This window comes from Branchiostoma belcheri, unplaced genomic scaffold (genome assembly GCF_001625305.1).
Source record: "Branchiostoma belcheri isolate BF01 breed outbred unplaced genomic scaffold, Haploidv18h27 scaffold43, whole genome shotgun sequence".
NCBI classification, from domain to species: domain Eukaryota; kingdom Metazoa; phylum Chordata; class Leptocardii; order Amphioxiformes; family Branchiostomatidae; genus Branchiostoma; species Branchiostoma belcheri.
In genome coordinates, this window is record NW_017804054.1 from 2,572,179 (window position 1) to 2,592,278 (window position 20,100).

Consider the following 20,100-nt stretch of genomic DNA (forward strand, 5'->3'; position numbering starts at 1 on the left):
TTTGCAGTGGCAGCCAGGAAAACGCAAACAGTATAACCACGACCATTAGCATTTTGATGACTTTGATCTTTTTACGAAAATCTTGTTCTTTGATTTCTCTTGGTGCCCGGTCGCCTCCTGGGGTTGGTTTAGCCCAAACTGTGTGGCCAATTTTGGCGTAGAGACAAGCAATTACTGCCATAGGCGCGATGTAACAACAGAGAAAGATAATTGTACTATACACTTTGCTCCATAGAGGTGACGTCTCCATACACAAGTGTAAGAATAGCGTGTTCTTATAGGACACTACCCCCTCTTCAATTAGAAGGACCTGCGGGATCATTATTACGAATGAGAGTCCCCATATAACCGCTACAGTCTGAATCAGCGTTTTTGTCGAGGGTTTTGGCTCCGTGGGGTGCACAACCGAGTAGTACCTGAAGGAGAATGCGTTTTGTTAAATTATTGTACAATACACCAACGATAAATTACTATTTTTCATAATGTCATTGCTTTTATTTATTAAAGAGGTTCATCAGTCACGAAAGATTGATGAAGGTTCTACTAACTGCTATGATTTGATTTGATTTGATAGCTTAAAATTTGTTTTAGAAAACATCAATCAAGTTAAGAGAACAGACTTCTTATAAATAAACATGCAGGATAATAAATAAAGGCCATTACTGATAATCCGATACTGAAATGAACTGTAGGCATATCGTTTTAGAGAGATTACATTATATGAGTATAGGGGTAGTTTTACAGCATGCAAGACATCATGAAATTTTCAAAAATAAAATACAGTATAAATCTACTAACATTAGAATATGAATCTACCCTCTGGGTAAACACGCTGGAATGAATCTACTATCATGAATTACTTGCTTATCCATGATAGAGGAATGCTATTTCTATATGAATGCCCACCTGTCCACTGCAATCGCCACGAGTGTAAACACTGACGCTACAACTGAGACCACGGTCACTGCGGGGGTTAGCTTACACATCACGTTCCCTAGGGGCCATCCTGTTTTCAGAACATAAGAAAACTTTATTAGCATTGACAGATTCTGACAAATCTGAATCATGTCTAATTTACAATACAATATCAAATTAAAAACGCTAAGAGAAATATCATCATCGCTAAGAGAAACATTTAGTTACAATGAAATCGTTTACAATATACATGTCTAAAATTACAGAAATCATATTATAGATACTAGACATGTATACATGCATTTAACATTTACAGGAGAAATCATTTCAGAGATTTGTTATAGAGCAGTGTTGCTCGGTAGAAGATTGGAATAATTTAATATCAGTTAATCTGCAAAATTTCATTGCCATTTTTAGATTTTACATTTGTACTTCAGGAATATCTTCATGTCTTTTCTCATTAAAAGGCTTTATCATTCATAGGCAAACTATGTATATTCCATGAAGGTACAAGAATGTTCTGAATCGTTTCGATATAATAGTGTACCATGCCTAATGCGAATTGCAGATCAGTGTGGCACTGGAAATTGTAGGCAAGAATACACACAGGATGAGGGGTATGATGAAAGGTAAGACTCGGCCATGGGTGAAGTGCATTCGGATTACACACACGAAGAAGTACACTCATCCTGGGTAAAGTGCGGAAAGGAAATTTGCATTTTATCGATTTGCAGACTGCATTTTGCCTACCGTGGAAGCAATGTCCATATGCTCTATAGCAATGAACAAAATGAACTCTTTGACGCAGCCTCCAAATTCTACCCTAACTTTCACACGTATGCAAATGAAAAAACTACTACACTCTTCGCTGTCTTCAAAAACAAAGTCAAACAGTAGTTAACAGTAGTTCTTTGTGTATTAATGGACTGTTCTTACACCAGATGGTTCTTCTGTACTTGCAGTTAGCCCTCGGGTATGAATTTGCAATGAAACAATTATATGAGAAAGGACCCCCACAAATCTTCAAAATCGTACTATTTGATAATTAAATATTGCCCCTGTGCTGGATTTATTAAAGGCACCCAATACAATTTCAGACATCGATATAAAAATATTCTGGATGAGGAAATTTGTCTGGTGTTGATATTATTGCCATTTCTTAGCACTTTTGTCATCAATTCATACTGGAAGCGTTTGAAATGGCACAAAAAAGGCACACGAAGAGTCCCTTGATTTTTGGTACCACCAATAGCTGGAACCAGCCTACAATACAAAACAAGCAACCGTTTTTCGTCAGCAGCAGGCATTATAATGCGATGGATAGGGTTGATTCAGCTTTCATCATTACAAAGGCCAGAACATCGACGTTAAAAAGTTAAAATTTACTGCCCTGAAATCGTTTTGGGTGCCTTTAATACTACATATTGCATGCATGATTTACTACTCACCCCTAATGATGTTGTCGAGAAGAGTAAATGGCATGCAGAAGATGGCCACGAGGAGATCGCTCACTGCCAAGTTCAGGAGGAAGTAGTTGGTAACCGTTCTCATCCTGGGTATCTTCAAGATGACAAAACAGACCATGGAATTCCCCACGATACACAGAGCAAACGTCAGGACGTACGAAAAGATGAGCAGCGCTATGATTGCAGTAGACTGCTTGAATCTCGCATCGGCATAGATCTTACTTAAGACTTCAGAAGAGTTCATGGTGCTGTCCACCGACCCCGTGAAGTTGCTACTGTTCATGACGACTACGTACGGACACAAGAAGAAGAAATAAATAAGAAATACAGTTGAGATGCGTGGTCTTCTTCAATTGGCTATGATGGCAATGGCAGCAGATACGCACGCGATGATTCCAAACGAAAAATATTCATGCTGATGCTCTCTGAAGAGATGAGGGATACCCCGCTGAGGAAAAGGTTTCCAACATCGACACCACCTACGGAAACACACCAGAGGGGCCATTAGTAACGCGGTGAGCTTTAACATTTCGGCAGAGTCAATCAGTAGGTTTGTCGCCAACAGCTTATTACGTTAATGACCTGCAGCAAGGTCTAGGTATTAGATGGGATCTCCAGTGGCTTCTAGAACTTTCTAAACGGGAAAATATTAAGACATTTATTTTAAAAATATATTCATATAAACGCTATATAATATATAACAAGTTGGGCCACTAGGCGTATGTCTCGACGAGGCAAATTAAATGAAATAGATAACAAATGACTGTAATCATAACATTACTTAAATGGGAGCACGTATACATAAAGAAAAGGTTCAGTTAGGATTAAACAGGAATGTCTGATTTCCTCTTCTGCGAATGCTGCTGTTTCTCCGATGCTGAAAGTACCAAAATGAACGGTCAGCACATATGTTAAGGCAATGATGACCTGCGCTTTTTCAAAGATATTGGAATTTTAGAGGCAGTAAACAGGAATTAAGCATAGTGGTACGCCTTGATAAGGCATTGGCAGGCTACGGCATCAAATGCTGTGAAAACAATGCAATGACCTACCCCACTATTACATTCAGCGTGGGCATCAAAGTACATGATACAAAACAGGAGATCTCCGGTCGATTCAAATACCTAATAGTATGGACAACAACTTGAAAATTGCAACTACAAATCGTTCAGCAATATCAATGAAACAAATATATTTTTCAACTTCAAGACCCGATGACCCGTCATTGTCCTCTGGATGACTGCGTCATTCTAATGATACACCGATGTCCCCATCTCACCGATGACCGTTAAATACGATAGGTTAAACCTAAAGCAAAAGACGCTGTAGCAAATTTGAAATTTGAAACCTTTCAGCTTCTGGTGATAGAAAATTACAGTCAAGGGTCGTTGACACTGTGACGCCGGCTCAAGAATGAATCTGTAATGTAATGGTCACATCTTAGGGTCGTCGAAAAAGGACTAAAAACGATCATGCAGGGCATGTTGAAAGATACTTCAATGGTTTAGTGAAGAATCTTTAGATGCATGCATATGTATGTGATCTTTCAAACTACCCCAAACACATTATTAATCAACAATACACACATTATACAAATCAATAACGTCATTATTATATGGCGCCCAGTTTGTCAGTTGAGATACTCGAATAATTCCATAGTATAATGGAATATCATAGCGAAGCAAAATTAAATCTTGCTGAAGCAAAACAATTTTGCCAATGGTTAAGCATACGACTTCATACTAAGTCAGATACCACACTTTCTGTAGCCAATACATTACAAAGTTGTTAATGATATGTGTAAATCCTGTTTTATATATAAAAATCTATGACCTGCTTCAGGCAGGCAAGTGTTGTTTTACAAGAAGTCGTGTGAAAAGAAGATCACTTCTCTTTCGGAAGAGAGCAACGTGGAAACTGATGAAGTACGTATGTCTGCCTCATGGCACCTCCTCAGAGCAAGTGTAATTATCTTTCGGTCTCACCACCGGGAGCGTACTCATCTGGGGGGCAAATACGCCATGGAGAAATTAGGCTCAGCTTCGATAAATGTCAAAGGTCTGTTGCAACTTCAGCAGCTTAGGCAAAGGATATATATAAGTGTCAATCAGTCCACCAGATGTTATTCTTTTTTTCCAAAGGTAAGAGAATTACGGTTAGCAGTTTTATCGATCCAGTCTTGAGCGTGAAGGTCTAGTGATGAGATTTGGAAGATGCCTTCGGTACCTGACCACCTCCTGGCAATCAAATTTGAAGTGTGCATAGGCTTGGTACATGTACACGTCTATCATCAAGAGGTTTCATTTCTATGGAAAACTGCAGAATTGCCTATTCCGGACGAAGTATTGCCGGAATGCCATAAAAAATACGTCCAATAAAATAGATACATCCAATAGAACTTATAAAAGAAATGAAAATATATTGATCCAAAAATAAAATAAAAACATGTAATATGGTTTCCTTAGAAACACCATTAAATGCATATCTTTACTGGCGAATATTATTGTACTGCCGACGTTAACGATATCTATTATGGTTTTATGCATGGCAAATCATAAGTATCTACATCATCATGGAATCATCTTTATTGCATACAGTGCATGATAGCACGTTATAGTACGATGATTGATAATAGTTTTAACAGATACACGGATGAGCTAGCCCTATCTTTCCAACGCTAACATATGCGTTATTTCTCAGATGGCAAGATGCCCCGAACAAGTTAAAGGACACACTATTCGTCAATGCTCATGTAAATTTCATGTTCAGATCATGCATATAGATAGCCAAGTTCTTTGATCTTACACTTACAAAAGAATAAAAAATCAAACAGAATATATACGAACACAAGCCAAATAAGTGTATTATTCGATTACTTTTATGTCCGTTGAGTTTTTGTAGCAATGCAAAAACATATTTATCTGTTAAAGTGCTCCTGGAGGGTAACTTACATAAAGTACAAGCCTTGTAGATTTCAATCACAAAAGGAATAAGACTTCTAGTTTATGCAAAGTTACGTAATGAGAGGACAGCAAACAGATAAAGTAACATCCGGACCAACAAGGGTATAAATGTAAACACCACACATTAAGTTTCAATAAACAATTCAACTGAGATGTCAACGAGCACGATCTTTTATATATATGTTTTAAAAGGATGCAGTTAACACACTCGTATTACCATATCGTATCATGTAAACACTGTGCATTCAACGTTAGTACAGTAATACTAGTCTTACATGTAATGGAAATTCAGTTCCTCCTAAAGCAGTGTTTAAAACCCACCTTGTAACTTCATTCCACGCCCGGGCTTATGGAAACGCAGCCTCTCTATTGCTGGCAATTACAACTAAACGCTGCACATCCGTTTACCATTAAGCGCCTTTGCGCGTCAACGACGTTGCTGAGCTGGAGTCAAATGGTGCTAAAACGCCCCTTCCAAGCAAGATGTGATTGCTTGTCATGAATGTAAAATGATACATGTTGAATTTGAATTAATGTCAGGTTGAAGATTGAACTAAATTTATATATCCTCGGTAAATACATGATGACGAGGTACGAAGGAGAATGATTTTCGATATTCTTGTTCATATTTTGGATTCTTTTTGTTCTCAATAGACACGCAGGTCAATAGAATCTGCCATGCTCAAAGCTAACAGCATGTGATATATTTTTCCATACATATGAAAGTCAAACCACTGCGGTATGACTGATAGTTCTATCAGTATCGGTAGGGGTGAAATTTATGAGCACATTCGCCTTGGGTATAAAGGAACATGTTAGCTGGACATGCTACCATTCGTCTGCCAGAGGACTAACATTCTTTATTGGAAAATAGATAATACAATATTTTCACGAACAGCAAAATCTAATTGACCTTCGTTTCACATTGTTGGGTCCAATTTACTCATCAACAAAAGTTATCAACCATCAACATCTTACTAATTATAAAAACCATCATCATAGAAATAATGACATATTTTACATATCAAGTTATCACTCATTGATACTTATCTTTTAAATAATCAAATAGAACCAGACAGCCTAAGGTTTTAGTAATCATTATATGTTATTACAATCTAACATTGTAAGCAAGGTAGCAGGCGATGCAATATCTGGTCATGAGAGTATCATGCATGTTCGTGACCCTTTTTTCCTACAACCTTCCCTATCATTCACCGGACGGGGCAGGTCTTGCAAAATACAGCTTACATCTTCACACAGTTAACTGGGGAATGTAGGTTGTGTAACAGATCGTTGGCAAAGTCAAACTTAAGTGCTATAATGAACATAATCACAAAGTAGAATGACATACATGTACCTCCCTACCTTCTCCTTTTCAAAGATTGCGCGTCGAACTTGAAAAATCCATTTCCTGTCGGTCTGCAGGTGTTAGATAAGGTAGCTGTTATGAACTGATGTCTTCCCGAGTCTGTCTATGCTTAACAAATGTCCGAGCAGCAGCAGTCAAGTAACGCCGTAGCTTAACTTTCCATTTAAAATGTGTTTGCAGTGGTGCTTACGTCATGCTGATGTCAGGATGTTCCAACGCCAATGGCGATTGAAAAAAAAAGCAGCTATCTCTGTGATCATCAAGTTTGCCTTTTTCGATCGGTGTGGGCGGGAATAAGGACAGGGATTTATTTCAGTGAAATTGAAAAAGTCTAGTTTCTCTTATTTTCCATACATAGTGTATTGAAGACAACATTCTTGTGCAATAGATTACACCGTAACAATATCCCGTACTCGTATTCCTAATATTGTAATTTACTGTTTCGTATGCTCCTAGGATGGCAATTATCATCGTAGAATTCTAGAACTGCAGGTAAACATTAGCCTAGCCAGGGAATCTATCAAAACGGTTGGTCTGAAAACTGCAAGGACCAATTACATGAGACTGTACCGTGATCGTGAATAGCAAGCTAAAACTGCCAAGCTCTCATGAGTGAGTGAGTGAGTGAGTGAGTGAGTGAGTGAGTGAGTGAGTGAGTGAGTGAGTGAGTGAGTGAGTGAGTGAGTGAACGACTTAGAACGAGTCTTGTCTTTTCGTCATTTCGTGATTTAAAATGTGCTGTGACTATTGAAATTGTGTACACTTTTAATTCACCTTCTAAAGCTTGGTTTGGTGAGCTTGTCTTTGTACCATTTTATTAGGTTAATGAGTTGTTGATCCGTATATAAATCCGTATCTCCCAACCTTTCTGATGTGTGATTTTTCCAGCCTTACAGACTACTTCCCAGGATTACCGTGAACATCTGGAGTTAATAATAGCTTGGTAATGCGGGGTTGAGTTCTGAACGCCAGGGCAGGGTCTAGGACACAGGCGATTTGTATTTGCAATTCTACAGATGACCTCTTTGCGACGATTGAATTACAAAAAGTTTATACCTAAAATGGCCATTACCGTATTAACTACATGCATTTCAAATTATAGGTAACAAGGAGCACTACTTTCAGGCTTCCGATGACATCCGATTTTCAGGGCAGCAAAACTGGAAATATTCTGAATGAGGCAATCTTTATGATATTGACACTTACTGCTTCACATTAGCACATTTGAGTCAGCATTTCAGACTTTCGGCATTCGAGGGTCAATATACAGTTTACATTGGGATAGTGTTGTTTCTAGAATTTTGAAAAAATCGGGTTTTCAAGCCCTAAAAACTACATTGAATGCCTCTGGATTCAAGAACATCCCATCAACGAGTCGTAACGAGTTTTCGCGAGACATAATTCAGAATCTATTTATATTATCTTAAACATTAAAAAAAATTCTCCTAGCTAAGTGCCCAAAGAAACGGAGAATACCATATGCATCCCGTAATAGTCTCCTTGATTGCCAACTCGAAGTATTATGTTACATGTATATCATACTGTTGGCATCCTTCCGTCTCGGAAGACGATAGAATCCGCGCCATGGTTCAGTTCGTATCATACTAAGGAAAATGGTAAATAGGATAGAAGGATAAAAGAATAAAGCAGAAATTTTAGAGAGTACAAGATGATATATTCTATCTAATCTAGGTCTTGGAGATTTCTTTCTTCTTTTCAAAGCAACTGGAGAAGTATAATATTACAGCCTGGGTCGTATCCATCCTCGTCTCAGTACGCTACACCACCCGCACCATCAGTGCGATAGGTTGACACGAGGCTCAGTGGTTAGAACAAATTGATTTTTAAAGCCACAGTTGATATGTTGTCGGATTATTTTCACTAGGCAGCGTTCCAAATAACCTTTTAAAATCTTCTGCCTCGGTGGTCTCGACGACGGTGATCGTATTAGAATGCAATCATTTACTTGATACGTCGATGAAGGTTAGACATCCAGGTAATACGGTACGCCAAAAACAGTTATTCAAGCAGCTGGATATGATTTTGGAAACGGTCAGACATTTCAGGTAGCATCCACTACCTTTCGTCTCTGACACTAAGAGGCTGCAGGAGATATGCAGGTTTAAAAGCACAAACTATTGATTGGTTGAAACTTTGTCTTCACTTATTTGCTTATCAATCAATAGTTCATGCTTATGAACTTTCATTTCTCCTGCAAGTCTCCAGTATTACTGACGAAAGGTAGTGGATGCTACCCGAAACCATATCCAGTTGTTTGAGTAACTGTTTTTGGCGAATCATGTACTTTCCTTATGTCGAAGATTTTTCCCATCCATTTTGGAATAGTGCTTAGTTGTAGACCAAACATGTGTCGCTGTAGCTGTTTATGGATCACTAAGGCCTTGATACATGTATGTATGATTTACATTTTTAAACTAATATATTATAATATAGCGTCATTTAATCACGCATGAGATACGTGAAAAAAGTATTCGTTGTCTACAAGAGAAAGCACAATACCAATTCAATCACTATACAACAGGGAGCTGTTTCTTTTTTATAATCTAAAATTCTTGACAGGAGGACCATACCTCATCTAGCTTGTATAAAAGGAGGAAACATGTTGCAGTTGGCTGAATCACATACTCTTACAATCATGCAAAGAGGCGGCGTTACTCAAAATTTAACCGGATGAACTTATGTACTTTTTACAATATATTTTTTCTCTCTCTGAAACTCACAGGTGGCGACCCACGGCTTATTCAGCTAGCATTAGCGTGCAGATTTAGTGAGCACCTTGTATCAGAGTCGACTAAATCACACCTCTGTCTGTCACCCTACAGTTCATACCAGCCGGCCTGCTAAAGCCCCACACAGGTGGGCAGACCTATCACTAGTTGAACTACGGCTTTACTCAGCAATTGCGAACGCTCTGTAGCCATCTCACGTCCACGTGTAGCCATTCCTGCATTCCAATTACATCCTTGAAGCATGCTTGAAAACACAAATTACGGTGGTGGAGTGGGCTTCGCTCACTGTTGCCGCTCGCAACACCAATTCATTAAGTTCTTTCCACATCGTGAAATGTCAACTCACAAAGTTTTTATCTGAAATCCATTCCCGGGCGTTTTATGTCCTTTTTTTATTCCTTTATGATCTTGAGGATGAAGTTAGAGCTTTAGCTTTTTCAGCTAAAGTAGTATATCTGGTTTGTGTACTTGATAGCGATATATTTTACTTTGTTATGGGATGCACTAAATATGATGTTTTAAGCAATAAGCTATTTACATTTCTTGAATTGTAACTAGATTGTAACACTTTATCAAAGACTTGTGCTAGCCCTTGTTGTTTTAGTAATTAGGATATATTGGATTTTATTAGGTCTTATTTAATACACTTCTTTTTTGTTTGTACTTTGTCATAAATTGTACAATGTGCAATTGTAGTGCAATAAAGTTCTTCTATATTAAGTTACACTACTGATAGCAGATTGGAAATATTGTGGTTAAAACAAACTTGTAAAAGATCGTGAAATTCCGTAAAAGCCGTCCTTTTTTGTGCAGTAATTATCATTGTTTGGGAATATACCTGTCGGACGGTTGAGATAAAGCATTGATAATCCATGCACCTGCGCTTGGTGACGCGCGTATGTTATTTTTGCACTCCAGTGTCAAGAGGAGAACTCATTAGTGCAGCATGTATTTCAAGAATAGTTGTCGTAGTTCTGTAATGGTCCTGGTGACGCAGTCGTATTCACGCAGTTTATCTGAAATTGTACTCTCTATAGCAATGAACGAAATGAACTATTTGATGCAGCCTCAAAATTCTACCATAACTTTCACACATATACAAATGAAAAAATACTCTCTACTTAACATCGGAAAACCCACAAATTACAAAAAAAGTGTAATCTTTTGTCTTCCTTCGTCTTAAAAAAGGCAAGCCCGGTATTTTATAGAGGTTATTAGTAGTTCTGTGCGTATCGATTGCATCATCTTATAACAAATGCTTCTTCAATCTGTACTTGCAATTAGCCCTCAGGCATGAATTTGCAATAAAACAAAAACTTGAAATTATACGGTCGGTATACTCTTTTTTCAAAATCCTTAATTAAATTGCAGACAAGGCAAAGTGTAGGATTAATCCTGATAGGTTTGCTCGTCCATGAATCTTCTACTTTAGAGAATATACTCCTTGGCTAGCTGGACCATGTACATGTATGTATACGCAGCAAACAATTCTTTAAGATACATCTTATGGCTAGGGATCCCGGCACGAGTCTCTGTCATTATAGTTAGTCTATAAATGTATTTACCAATTTGCACAATGTAAATAATACACGTATATTATCTTCTCAGGAATACATATATGACATTGCCTGGTATGATCCATGGTAATTAAATCTTTCGTACAAGCAGAAAAAGATTATAAGCTTTAATCATTTAATATTCAGTTGCTGAAGTGCGGACGTGGGCGTCAAGTATCGAGGATTATTAGCGGTTGGTTACACTCTGAGCAAACTGCAGTCGACATCATCATCAATTCTGACAATTACCACCCACCCTTCGTCAAACAAAATCTCATCTATAAGTCAGCAACCTTATCAAAGTACTAGTGCTCGGCGTCTCCTTGAGATGTTAGCGGGGGTTTTTGAATGGCTTGTCAACAACATAACTCCCTAACTACAAAAGACTGCTGCGATCGTAGGCGTTGAAGAGAATGAATGTTTTCAGCGTGGTGGGTGGTAGAGATAGCACTGAGTTCAAATATGACAGCTATATCTTTAAAAAATTGCTTTTTATTCAAGACATACCTAACCATCTACGGTTAATATCCTTAAAGATGCATGGGAAACATTCTGAAAACCTTGTGACAAAAAGGCTAAACGTTCTGTGAATTTTTGAATGAGTTCTACCAACGAGGATAAACTGGAAGCCTCTCGAACTCTAAATTTCACTTGTCTCAAATTTAGACAAGCCGGCGTCACAAAAACCATCATAGGGTCAAAAGAGTCTTGTTCAAATGCATTCAAGGCTAACGCGTTTCCTTCTTGAAATTGGAAGACCAAAATAACATGCGACGGTACGTCGTTTTACCCATGTGAGGGATAGCGTTCACAATCGTCATTACCCTGGGAAGTCATTGCTTCCAAGGTGACATTACCATAACTCAGCGTGATGTTAAAAGTAGACCTCAATAACACATGTTGGCAACGCTGTAAAGAAAATGGGAGGATATAGTGTTAGTACCATCACGCGCGCAGACAGTTCGATACATCGGTGTAATAACAGATACCAGTAACAGGACAATGTAGATGGAAGATCGGCCAAGTCTACAATCTGCGGTTTAGTTTTCCCCTTTACTTTAGATAAAAGACTTGCTAAGAAAGTTTTTTAAGTCACTGTAGATAAGTCCAAAGGTGTTTCAGCAGTAAGAAACAGAAAGAACTCCTATACTCAAAGAGAGTTTTTGAATTGCTCAATGGATTAAGGTGCGACTAAAATACTTTTCTAAGAGGAGGGGGGTAGTTAGTGTGTGGTCATGAGTAGTCTAGTAGCAAAGTATCCGTACATTTCAGAGAATAATTTCATAAGGTGGTAAAGCTTCTTAAGGGCACGGTCACATTTCCAAGCCGGGGCCCGGCCGGGTTGCTTGCGTGAACGAAAAAAAACGATTTGTATTAAGAGTATACACAAGTAGTGTTCCTGGTTAATTTTCTAAAACTTTTTTCATGTTTTGATGTCTTATATCATAATTTTCGTTCCATACGACTGCCCGGTCGGGCCCCGGGTTGGGAAATGTGACCGCGCCTTAAATGAAAGGAAGGTTGTTTTTTTATTCAACATCCAGTGGGATTTTACAACCCAAGTAGCGACACCTACCTGCAGTACCGATCAGCGCTGTCACTATTGTAGTGAAGAAGCTGTGGAAGACGAAATACAGTTTATCTCAAACTGTTCTTTTCATAACAACGCTCGTAATAAGTTGTCTATTCTATAAACGTACGGACAAACACAAAAATATTCTTCTTTAAGCTACCAGAAACGAACAAATTTTTGGAAAAGGTGAGACATTACGTCTTCCGTGGTTTACAAAAGAGAAGTCAAACCCTTGAGACATAATTTTAGACATAGCCATAGCCATAGACACTTACCCTTATGTTGTAAATTCTTAAGATATCTTGTACTCTATTTCAGTGTTCTTTTATCCTTGTTATTTGCAATTAGCCTTCGGGCAGTAATTTTCAATAAACTTACCAGTTAATTGTGGTTCTGGCGAAGGTGACATGAAAACAACCAACTGGCTGTATAGAAGAAGAAACTTTCTTACATATGTCCATAATTTTGATTGTGTCCATTTTAAGAAGAAACTTTAATGAAATCACAATAAATCCGAATGTTCGGCATTATTTCCTATTCCCCACCTTAGTATTAAACTGTCAATCTCTCAGTTAGGGTTCATCTGTCATTATTGCTAGAACGCATATAATCTAAGTGTATGCTATGATAATAGGCGTTGATATCCGGTTGACGTGTATTCCGGAAGTTGCCGGCACCGTGCTGTCTGGTTTCCTGTCTGAGCCGTAACGTCTGAAGTCTCATTTGGGAGATCACGAATATGCAAATGAGTACGACCAGCGCAACGCTAGCTTCAAAATGGCGTGGACCGTATGTATACGTATTTTGCTTGCGTATTTTGCCATATGTAAGGTTACTATAAGTGCACACACACTAGAAATAGAAAGGGGCTGCTGTAGAAAACTACCTGTGTACGAGAGTATATAATATTGCCAAATAAATGCAGTGGAAAATAAAATACATTTATTAGCCAGTGTCCTCACTATGAGACCGAAAGAAACAGGTTATTTCAAACAGTCACCAGAGTTTCTTCATCCTTTCATCACCTAGAAGATCACCAAAAGACTGTGTTCCTACTTATATCACAAAACCCACTAATTATACAGAACGTTGGACTATTCATTATCCACTGCCTTCAAAGAAGAAGTCAAACCTCGTAATAGCAAGCGTACTTAAAGTAGTATAATTTTTTTCCTATTATTGCATTGTACCGTATCTTTGGCTCTGTAAAAGCAATTAGCCTTCAGGCATGATTTTGCAAATAAAGCCCAAAATAATGATCAGGGACGCTCTAACCCAAAATCACTTTCAGCATGTTTTCCACAGGATATAAGGGAGGCTATCAATAGCGGTGACTTTATACTGGCGCCAGTGTAGACCTTATCTAGTGGGGGATACCTTACAACCTTTGAAAACCTTTCTTGTGAAGTAGAGTCTTAATACTTAGTCTGAGATCCAGTCATGGTGAATTTCGTTTGCAGACCTAGCTTAGCGTCTACAAAGCATGGGGATTACGGTTTTTGTAGAAAAGGCTTCTGGGACACTGATCCATTTGGGAACACGGTTTGTTTACAAATGAAAGGTTGTGGTTCTAGGTTCCACGTGGACAACAAATATATGCAACATTTCATTATGTCTGAACCACTGTATGAATTCTCGAGAACACTAACATGTCGACAGAACGTACTGCACCTGCACGAAACCCCGATTTTTCACGGTTTTCGTTAATTGGAAATTTGGACACAACATTTGGAAACTACAGACGGGATGTTAACCTTATATATGCGAATGTGACATTATATGAGACTTTCTGCCAAAGTGCTATGCACAATACATTACGGGTTTCCCGCAGGTGCAGTATATGTACGTTCTGCCGACGTGCTGAGAACACTATGTCGCCAATATGACATCATTATTTTTTTATGCTCCAAAATTTCATGATTAAACATGATGGCTGCACACTTAAGTTTTTTTTTCAACTTATTTTTGCCACCACCAACGCAGAGGACAAATACTTATTTTCACTTGAGTTAAGTAAGGAAAGTCGTGTACAGTGCCTTTCCCAAGGCATGTCGCCACAAGATCGGTGGCATGTCAGGACTCAAACCTTGGACCTTTTGGTTCTGAGTTAAGCAATCTGCATTATATACGCACCTACGACAATGGACATTAATTAATTAATTAATTAATTAATTAATGTCTATCTTAATTAATTTCATCCTAATGTACCTAATGATCTTCATTATATATGCAAAGTCGGATAATAAAATACATACAGCTAAAATAAAATACAACCTGTTAAAAAAAGGCTTCAATCATTGATCGGTTTAAGAAAAAAAGTTTATTCCCAAAATGTTTGCACAAAAATTGTGCAGACAATCTGTATTGTTCCCTCCCTGTAATCTGTGTTAATATCATACGCGTAACACAAGAGCACCCCCTAGCAGAAATACCGGGTATGTGCAGCACAACTAATCGGTACAAGAGACCCGCCTTGCAAAGATGTCGAGCAATTTCCAAGGAAACTATAGCTAGACCAAGTTAAACGTTGTGTAGCCATTAAATTTACGCTATTACGTGCTTGTTAAGTATAACTTTGAAGTTTGATGTATACAAGATCATTCCAGTGTCAAATATATCCGTCTACATATCGCTGAAGTTTTGATATGTTCAACTTCTTGACGGTTCATCATATCTAGGCACAGAGAACTAGGCATGTTGTGGTACTAGGTACATGTACTAGAAACACTTGCGATGGACAATGGCCGGTCCAGACTCGTCGTACTCTTGTTTTGTGATCCACATGGTCTGGAATGTTGACAGAGAAGACAGGATGGACCCGCCGATCCACACGGAGTATTTTCTCTCGGGAGGACAGATGATCTTGATCTTCATGGTGCTGGGAGCCAGGGCGACGATCTCTTTCTGCATGCGGTCACCGATACCGGGGAACATGGTAGTACCGCCGGACAGCACGGTGTTGGCGTACAGGTCCTTACGGATGTCGATGTCGCACTTCATGATGCTGTTGTAGGCTGTTTCGTGGATTCCGGCAGATTCCATGCCTAAAACACACCGCAAACGTATTACGGTTATTATGTTTCTTGCCCTTATACTTACTGACACAATAACCATGAAATTGTCAATTTTAACGCGTACTTGTATTTCTATTACAACAATGCATGTGTTTTTGTTTACTGCAATATATATAGAAAACTAACTCCTGTTCCTTATTTCTTCGTACAGAAAGACACGTTTTGTTGGAGGTAAATGTATAAATATATTTTAAAAACTAAAACAAACACTATGAAAAACTTAAACTTTTCTCCAACTCAAAATTTGAGTGGGAAAAATCACGTGTCCACAGCATTTGGGTCAGATAGCTGAGGAAGACTGAGTGATTCGGTCAAAAATTTCTGGTGCGTCAAATTTTGAGTTGGAGAAAAGTTTAAGTTTTTCATAATGTAATTTACCAACTCAGATGAACTTTCATGCTGATAAAACAAACACTAATTGCCTTCTACAATTGTAAATAGTGACAAAAATCTTACTAGGGAGTACTACAGAAAGAAAGACACATGTAGCATTGCCTCACCAAGAAAAGACGGTTGGAAGAGGGCTTCTGCACAGCGGAATCTCTCGTTTCCAATGGTGATGACCTGTCCGTCGGGCAGCTCGTAACTTTTCTCAAGTGACGTGGAGGTAGCCGCCGTCAACATCTCTTGCTCGAAGTCAAGGGCGACGTAAGCCAACTTTTCCTTGATGTCACGGACTATTTCTCGTTCAGCTGGAAGGGACATTTGCACATCGTTTTGAAATCACAAGAGGGCGCTCTCAACCATACAAACAAATCAAGAAAGACGTAAGCTAACTTTTTCCTTGATATCGCGGACTATTTCTCGTTCAGCTGAAGGGGACATTTGCACATCGTTATGAAATCGCAAGAGGGCGCTGTCAGTCGGTCAAATAACCGTACACACAAGTCAAGAAAGACGTATGTAAGCTAACTTGTTACTTGATATAGCGGACTATTTCCCATTCAGCTGGAAGAGACATTTGCACATCTTTATCAAGTCGCAAGAGGCCGCTCTCAGGTTGTCAAATAACCGTATGATTTGATTTGATTTGATTTGATTTGATTTGAAACCGTACACACCCGTTATCATGGCTGTACGTTTGTTTGACAAAGAGTAAAATTTAGGGATATGATCCCGTGATACTCTCTGCATCAATAACTTAAAGGTAAAAGACAAAAAAGAAAACAATTAAATCAGAGTCTTGTTTCTCTTTATATTTAACCTCCATCCACGTTCCGGAATGGTAACAGACATCTTTGCCCATTTTAGGCATGATGACCACTATTTTTTTCCCAAATCAGGCAAAAATTATTGGACGTAGTGATTTCATCCATAAAAATTACTTACTGTGGCCTAATATGGTTTTCTTAGGATCACTTTTAGATGCCACCCTGCGCGTTAAAATAATCCCTTGTCACGTGCACTGAAGAGCAAAAATGTACGAGCAAACCATTACCTGTGGTTATAAAGGAGTAGCCCCTGTCGCACATGACTCTCACAAGGTAGTTGGACAGCTCTCTGCCGGCTAGGTCCAGTCGCAGGATGGCGTGTGGCAGGGCGTACCCTTCGTAGATCGGCACCACGTGTGTTACTCCGTCCCCCGAGTCCAGTACCAGGCCGGTAGTACGGCCAGACGCGTACAGGGACAGAACGGCCTGGATAGCTATGTACATGGCCGGGGTGTTAAACTGCTCGAACATTATCTGTGGTGAAAACAAAGCCGCTCTGTTAATCTTATCATAACGCAAATATATATAGAGAGATAGAGGTTCTTTATTAACACAGCGAAAAGTACAGGGACTTTTGTATGGTCTTCTACAACTTAAGATCGAACAAATCTTAAGTTAATACATGTATGGGTATCCAATGTGGTTTAAAAGATCCTTAATTAATGCATCTGAGTACATATCTGTTTTAGTTGTGTCAATCAAGATGTCAAGAAAATGACGGAGGACTCTATGAGCTATCTGCTCTATCGCAGAATCAGGTGGTGTTCAAACGTAACTAAAGCAGTGAATTTATTCCTTGACAAAGACTGATACAGTGCAGTAGGGCTTCTGGGTAAGACACGTTTTCACAAGAATCTGTACCAACTGATCAGTGAACTGGGATTCGTGTCACAAAAATGTTTTCCTTCCCCTTCAAGATCACAAATAAAGAAGAAGCAAAAATATAAACCCAATGCTTTTAACATGTTTATGCCAGCCAGTGAGCTAACTAATGCCACCCAGCGAGTATCTCATGCATATTTATGGCTAGGAGGCGCTATCGCATACCTGTGTCATTTTTTCTCTGTTAGCCTTAGGGTTAAGCGGAGCCTCTGTGAGTAGAGTCGGGTGTTCCTCGGGAGCGACACGCAGCTCGTTGTAGAAGGTGTGGTGCCAGATCTTCTCCATGTCGTCCCAGTTGGTGACGATGCCGTGCTCGATCGGGTATTTAAGGGTAAGAATCCCCCTGAACAATGTAATAAAAGAGAAAAATCAAGATTCTATGTTCGTTTGCTTTTTTTATACTGGAAATACTACAAGACGTATTTCACACAAAACTGAGTCCAATTCTAGTTACACCATCGACCACGTATGATTAATTAAAACACTGATAAAACTAGACAAGAGCTATCTACCAGCCAAATATCATGACCCTACCATGCCCAGATCCAGCTCCGCCGCAGTACTAAAACAAGTCGCTAAGGGACCTAATCATTTTGAGGTCTCATCAAGACCTACCGACCTACCAAGTATCAAAAGACAATCCATCAAAGTCTTCTCGAGTTATCGTGTTTACACAGGCACACACAGACAGAAACACACACACACTCACACGCACACACACACGCACACACACACATACACACACACACACACACACACACACACACACACACACACACACACACACACACACACACACACACACACACACACACACACACACACACACACACACACACACACACAAACTCCACATGGCAAAGCCAAAAACAACACAAATCTCTACCTTTTGCTTTGTGCTTCATCACCAACATAAGCGTCCTTCTGCCCCATACCGACCATGACGCCCTGGTGCCGAGGCCGGCCCACTATGGACGGGAACACGGTCCTGGGCGCGTCGTCCCCCGCGAACCCCGCCTTACACATCCCGGACCCGTTATCCACCACCAGGGGCGTAGCCTCGTCACCTTCGTCGTCCAACATTGTGATCGAGTTGAATTTTTCAATAAAGAAGTGGCTATGCGAAAAGAACATACAATACATTAGTTTCTGATTTGTAGTCCTCTAACTAATCACACAATTAATTTGGCGTATCTAAAGCCATAATTATGAGTTTCCTTCATTTTTCTCAGCAAGTAACCACTCAAATTATGTATTCATTTCGATCTCTTAGACTATTAAATCTTAAGGATAGTGCCTTTAGCCTTAAACAGACCCGGACTACACGATTTAGCATAGCGCAAATGGAAACTTAGAACGAAACAGGAATAAAAGAAAGCACGGAAAATCGCCTACCTCTGGAATGGACGCCGTCGATATTTCTGAAGCTAATGTCTTTTCCTTCTACTTTTATACCCTTTCAACGTTTTTACAGGAGCCAGAGAAACCAACTGGCATTTTATCAAACCCGTCAGTTCCTAGAATCGTTGACCGCCAGGCTACTCCGACATTCCGTATATGGTAAAAGTATTTATAACCGACTGTTTAGCTGTAAAAACAAAAATGTTGAAAATGTTCTAACAATTGCTGCAGATGAGGTCATTGTCACAAGCTAATTATAGAGGTCAATGGGCGATGCTAAAAAAATTAGACATGTGTCATCGTCTGTAAATGTTACAGTGTGAAAATGTTGTCAGATAAAAATTGACTTGATATGAATGGAAATCGATATTAAACACAGCATGCCTTAGAAAGATTTTGTTTTATTAATGTTGTGCATTTGTAACTTCAAACTCAGGCCGATGGTTTCTACACGATATAACCGTGGCTTGTTATCTCAGCTGTCAGAAAAAGGCGATCTCTCTGATGCGTACCCAAGGCCACAATGATTTAATTTTATGGATGACATCCACGCGCGCATTGATTTTCGCCTGTTCTCAAAAGAAAAAATAATAACATAAATCACCTCCTCCGAGGCTCTGGCCTGGGTGCCATCCTCCTTAGTCCATGATAGCTAGTGACAATAGATAGCCGGCGGTAACTACATGTATAGAGGACGGCACCCAGGCTGCCGACGCTCCACGCGAACTCAACAATAACTCAGCACAGTTCTAGTGTCGAATCATAAATGCCTGAAAAGGCCAGCCTGTGGTAAAAGTAGGCATGTATTGCTACTACCGCAAATTAACAATACCATCTTTGTATCAAGAAGTTTAGCTACATTTTCTTTGGCTGGAATTCGCCCGCGCGCATTAGTTTGGGGGTTTTCAGAGGATGTCATCCATAAAATTAAATCGTTGTG

General features: G+C 39.2%; 2 protein-coding genes across 3 annotated transcripts in view; both read right to left on the reverse strand.

Annotated features, from left to right (window-relative positions):
* LOC109478241 (neuropeptide FF receptor 2-like) overlaps nucleotides 1-2,664 on the reverse strand; it is a 10,621-nt gene extending 7,957 nt beyond the window's left edge. Inside the window, exons 1-3 of the mRNA XM_019779698.1 lie at nucleotides 2,364-2,664; nucleotides 907-1,006; nucleotides 6-416 (exon numbers count right to left, since the gene is read on the reverse strand). Coding sequence (XP_019635257.1) covers nucleotides 6-416; nucleotides 907-1,006; nucleotides 2,364-2,664 — 812 coding nt within the window. The remainder of the gene's footprint in view (nucleotides 1-5; nucleotides 417-906; nucleotides 1,007-2,363) is intronic.
* Nucleotides 2,665-14,941: 12,277 nt separating this feature from the next.
* On the reverse strand, nucleotides 14,942-19,260 carry LOC109478324 (actin, muscle-like). 2 transcript variants are annotated; one of them, XM_019779812.1, is made up of 6 exons: nucleotides 19,155-19,260; nucleotides 18,646-18,876; nucleotides 17,925-18,102; nucleotides 17,105-17,351; nucleotides 16,167-16,358; nucleotides 15,311-15,636 (listed from the first exon to the last, which is right to left on the reverse strand). In XM_019779812.1, the coding sequence occupies exons 2-6, from the start codon at nucleotides 18,840-18,842 to the stop codon at nucleotides 15,311-15,313; spliced, it is 1,140 nt and encodes a 379-aa protein (XP_019635371.1). In that variant the 5' UTR covers nucleotides 18,843-18,876; nucleotides 19,155-19,260. The 2 variants fall into 2 exon arrangements, with proteins under 2 accessions (XP_019635372.1, XP_019635371.1); XM_019779813.1 differs by lacking the exon at nucleotides 19,155-19,260 and having other exon boundaries at nucleotides 14,942-15,636; nucleotides 18,646-18,870.
* Between the last annotated feature and the right edge of the window lie 840 nt (nucleotides 19,261-20,100).

Coding starts and splice junctions, on each gene's coding strand:
- LOC109478324 (XM_019779813.1), bottom strand. CDS start 18,842: ATGTTGGACGACGAAGGTGACGAGGCTACGCCCCTGGTGGTGGATAAC. Junction 18,103..18,645: donor GATGAAGCACAAAGCAAAAG/GTAGAGATTTGT, acceptor TACATTGTTCAG/GGGGATTCTTACCCTTAAAT. Junction 15,637..16,166: donor CTTCCAACCGTCTTTTCTTG/GTGAGGCAATGC, acceptor GGTGTGTTTTAG/GCATGGAATCTGCCGGAATC.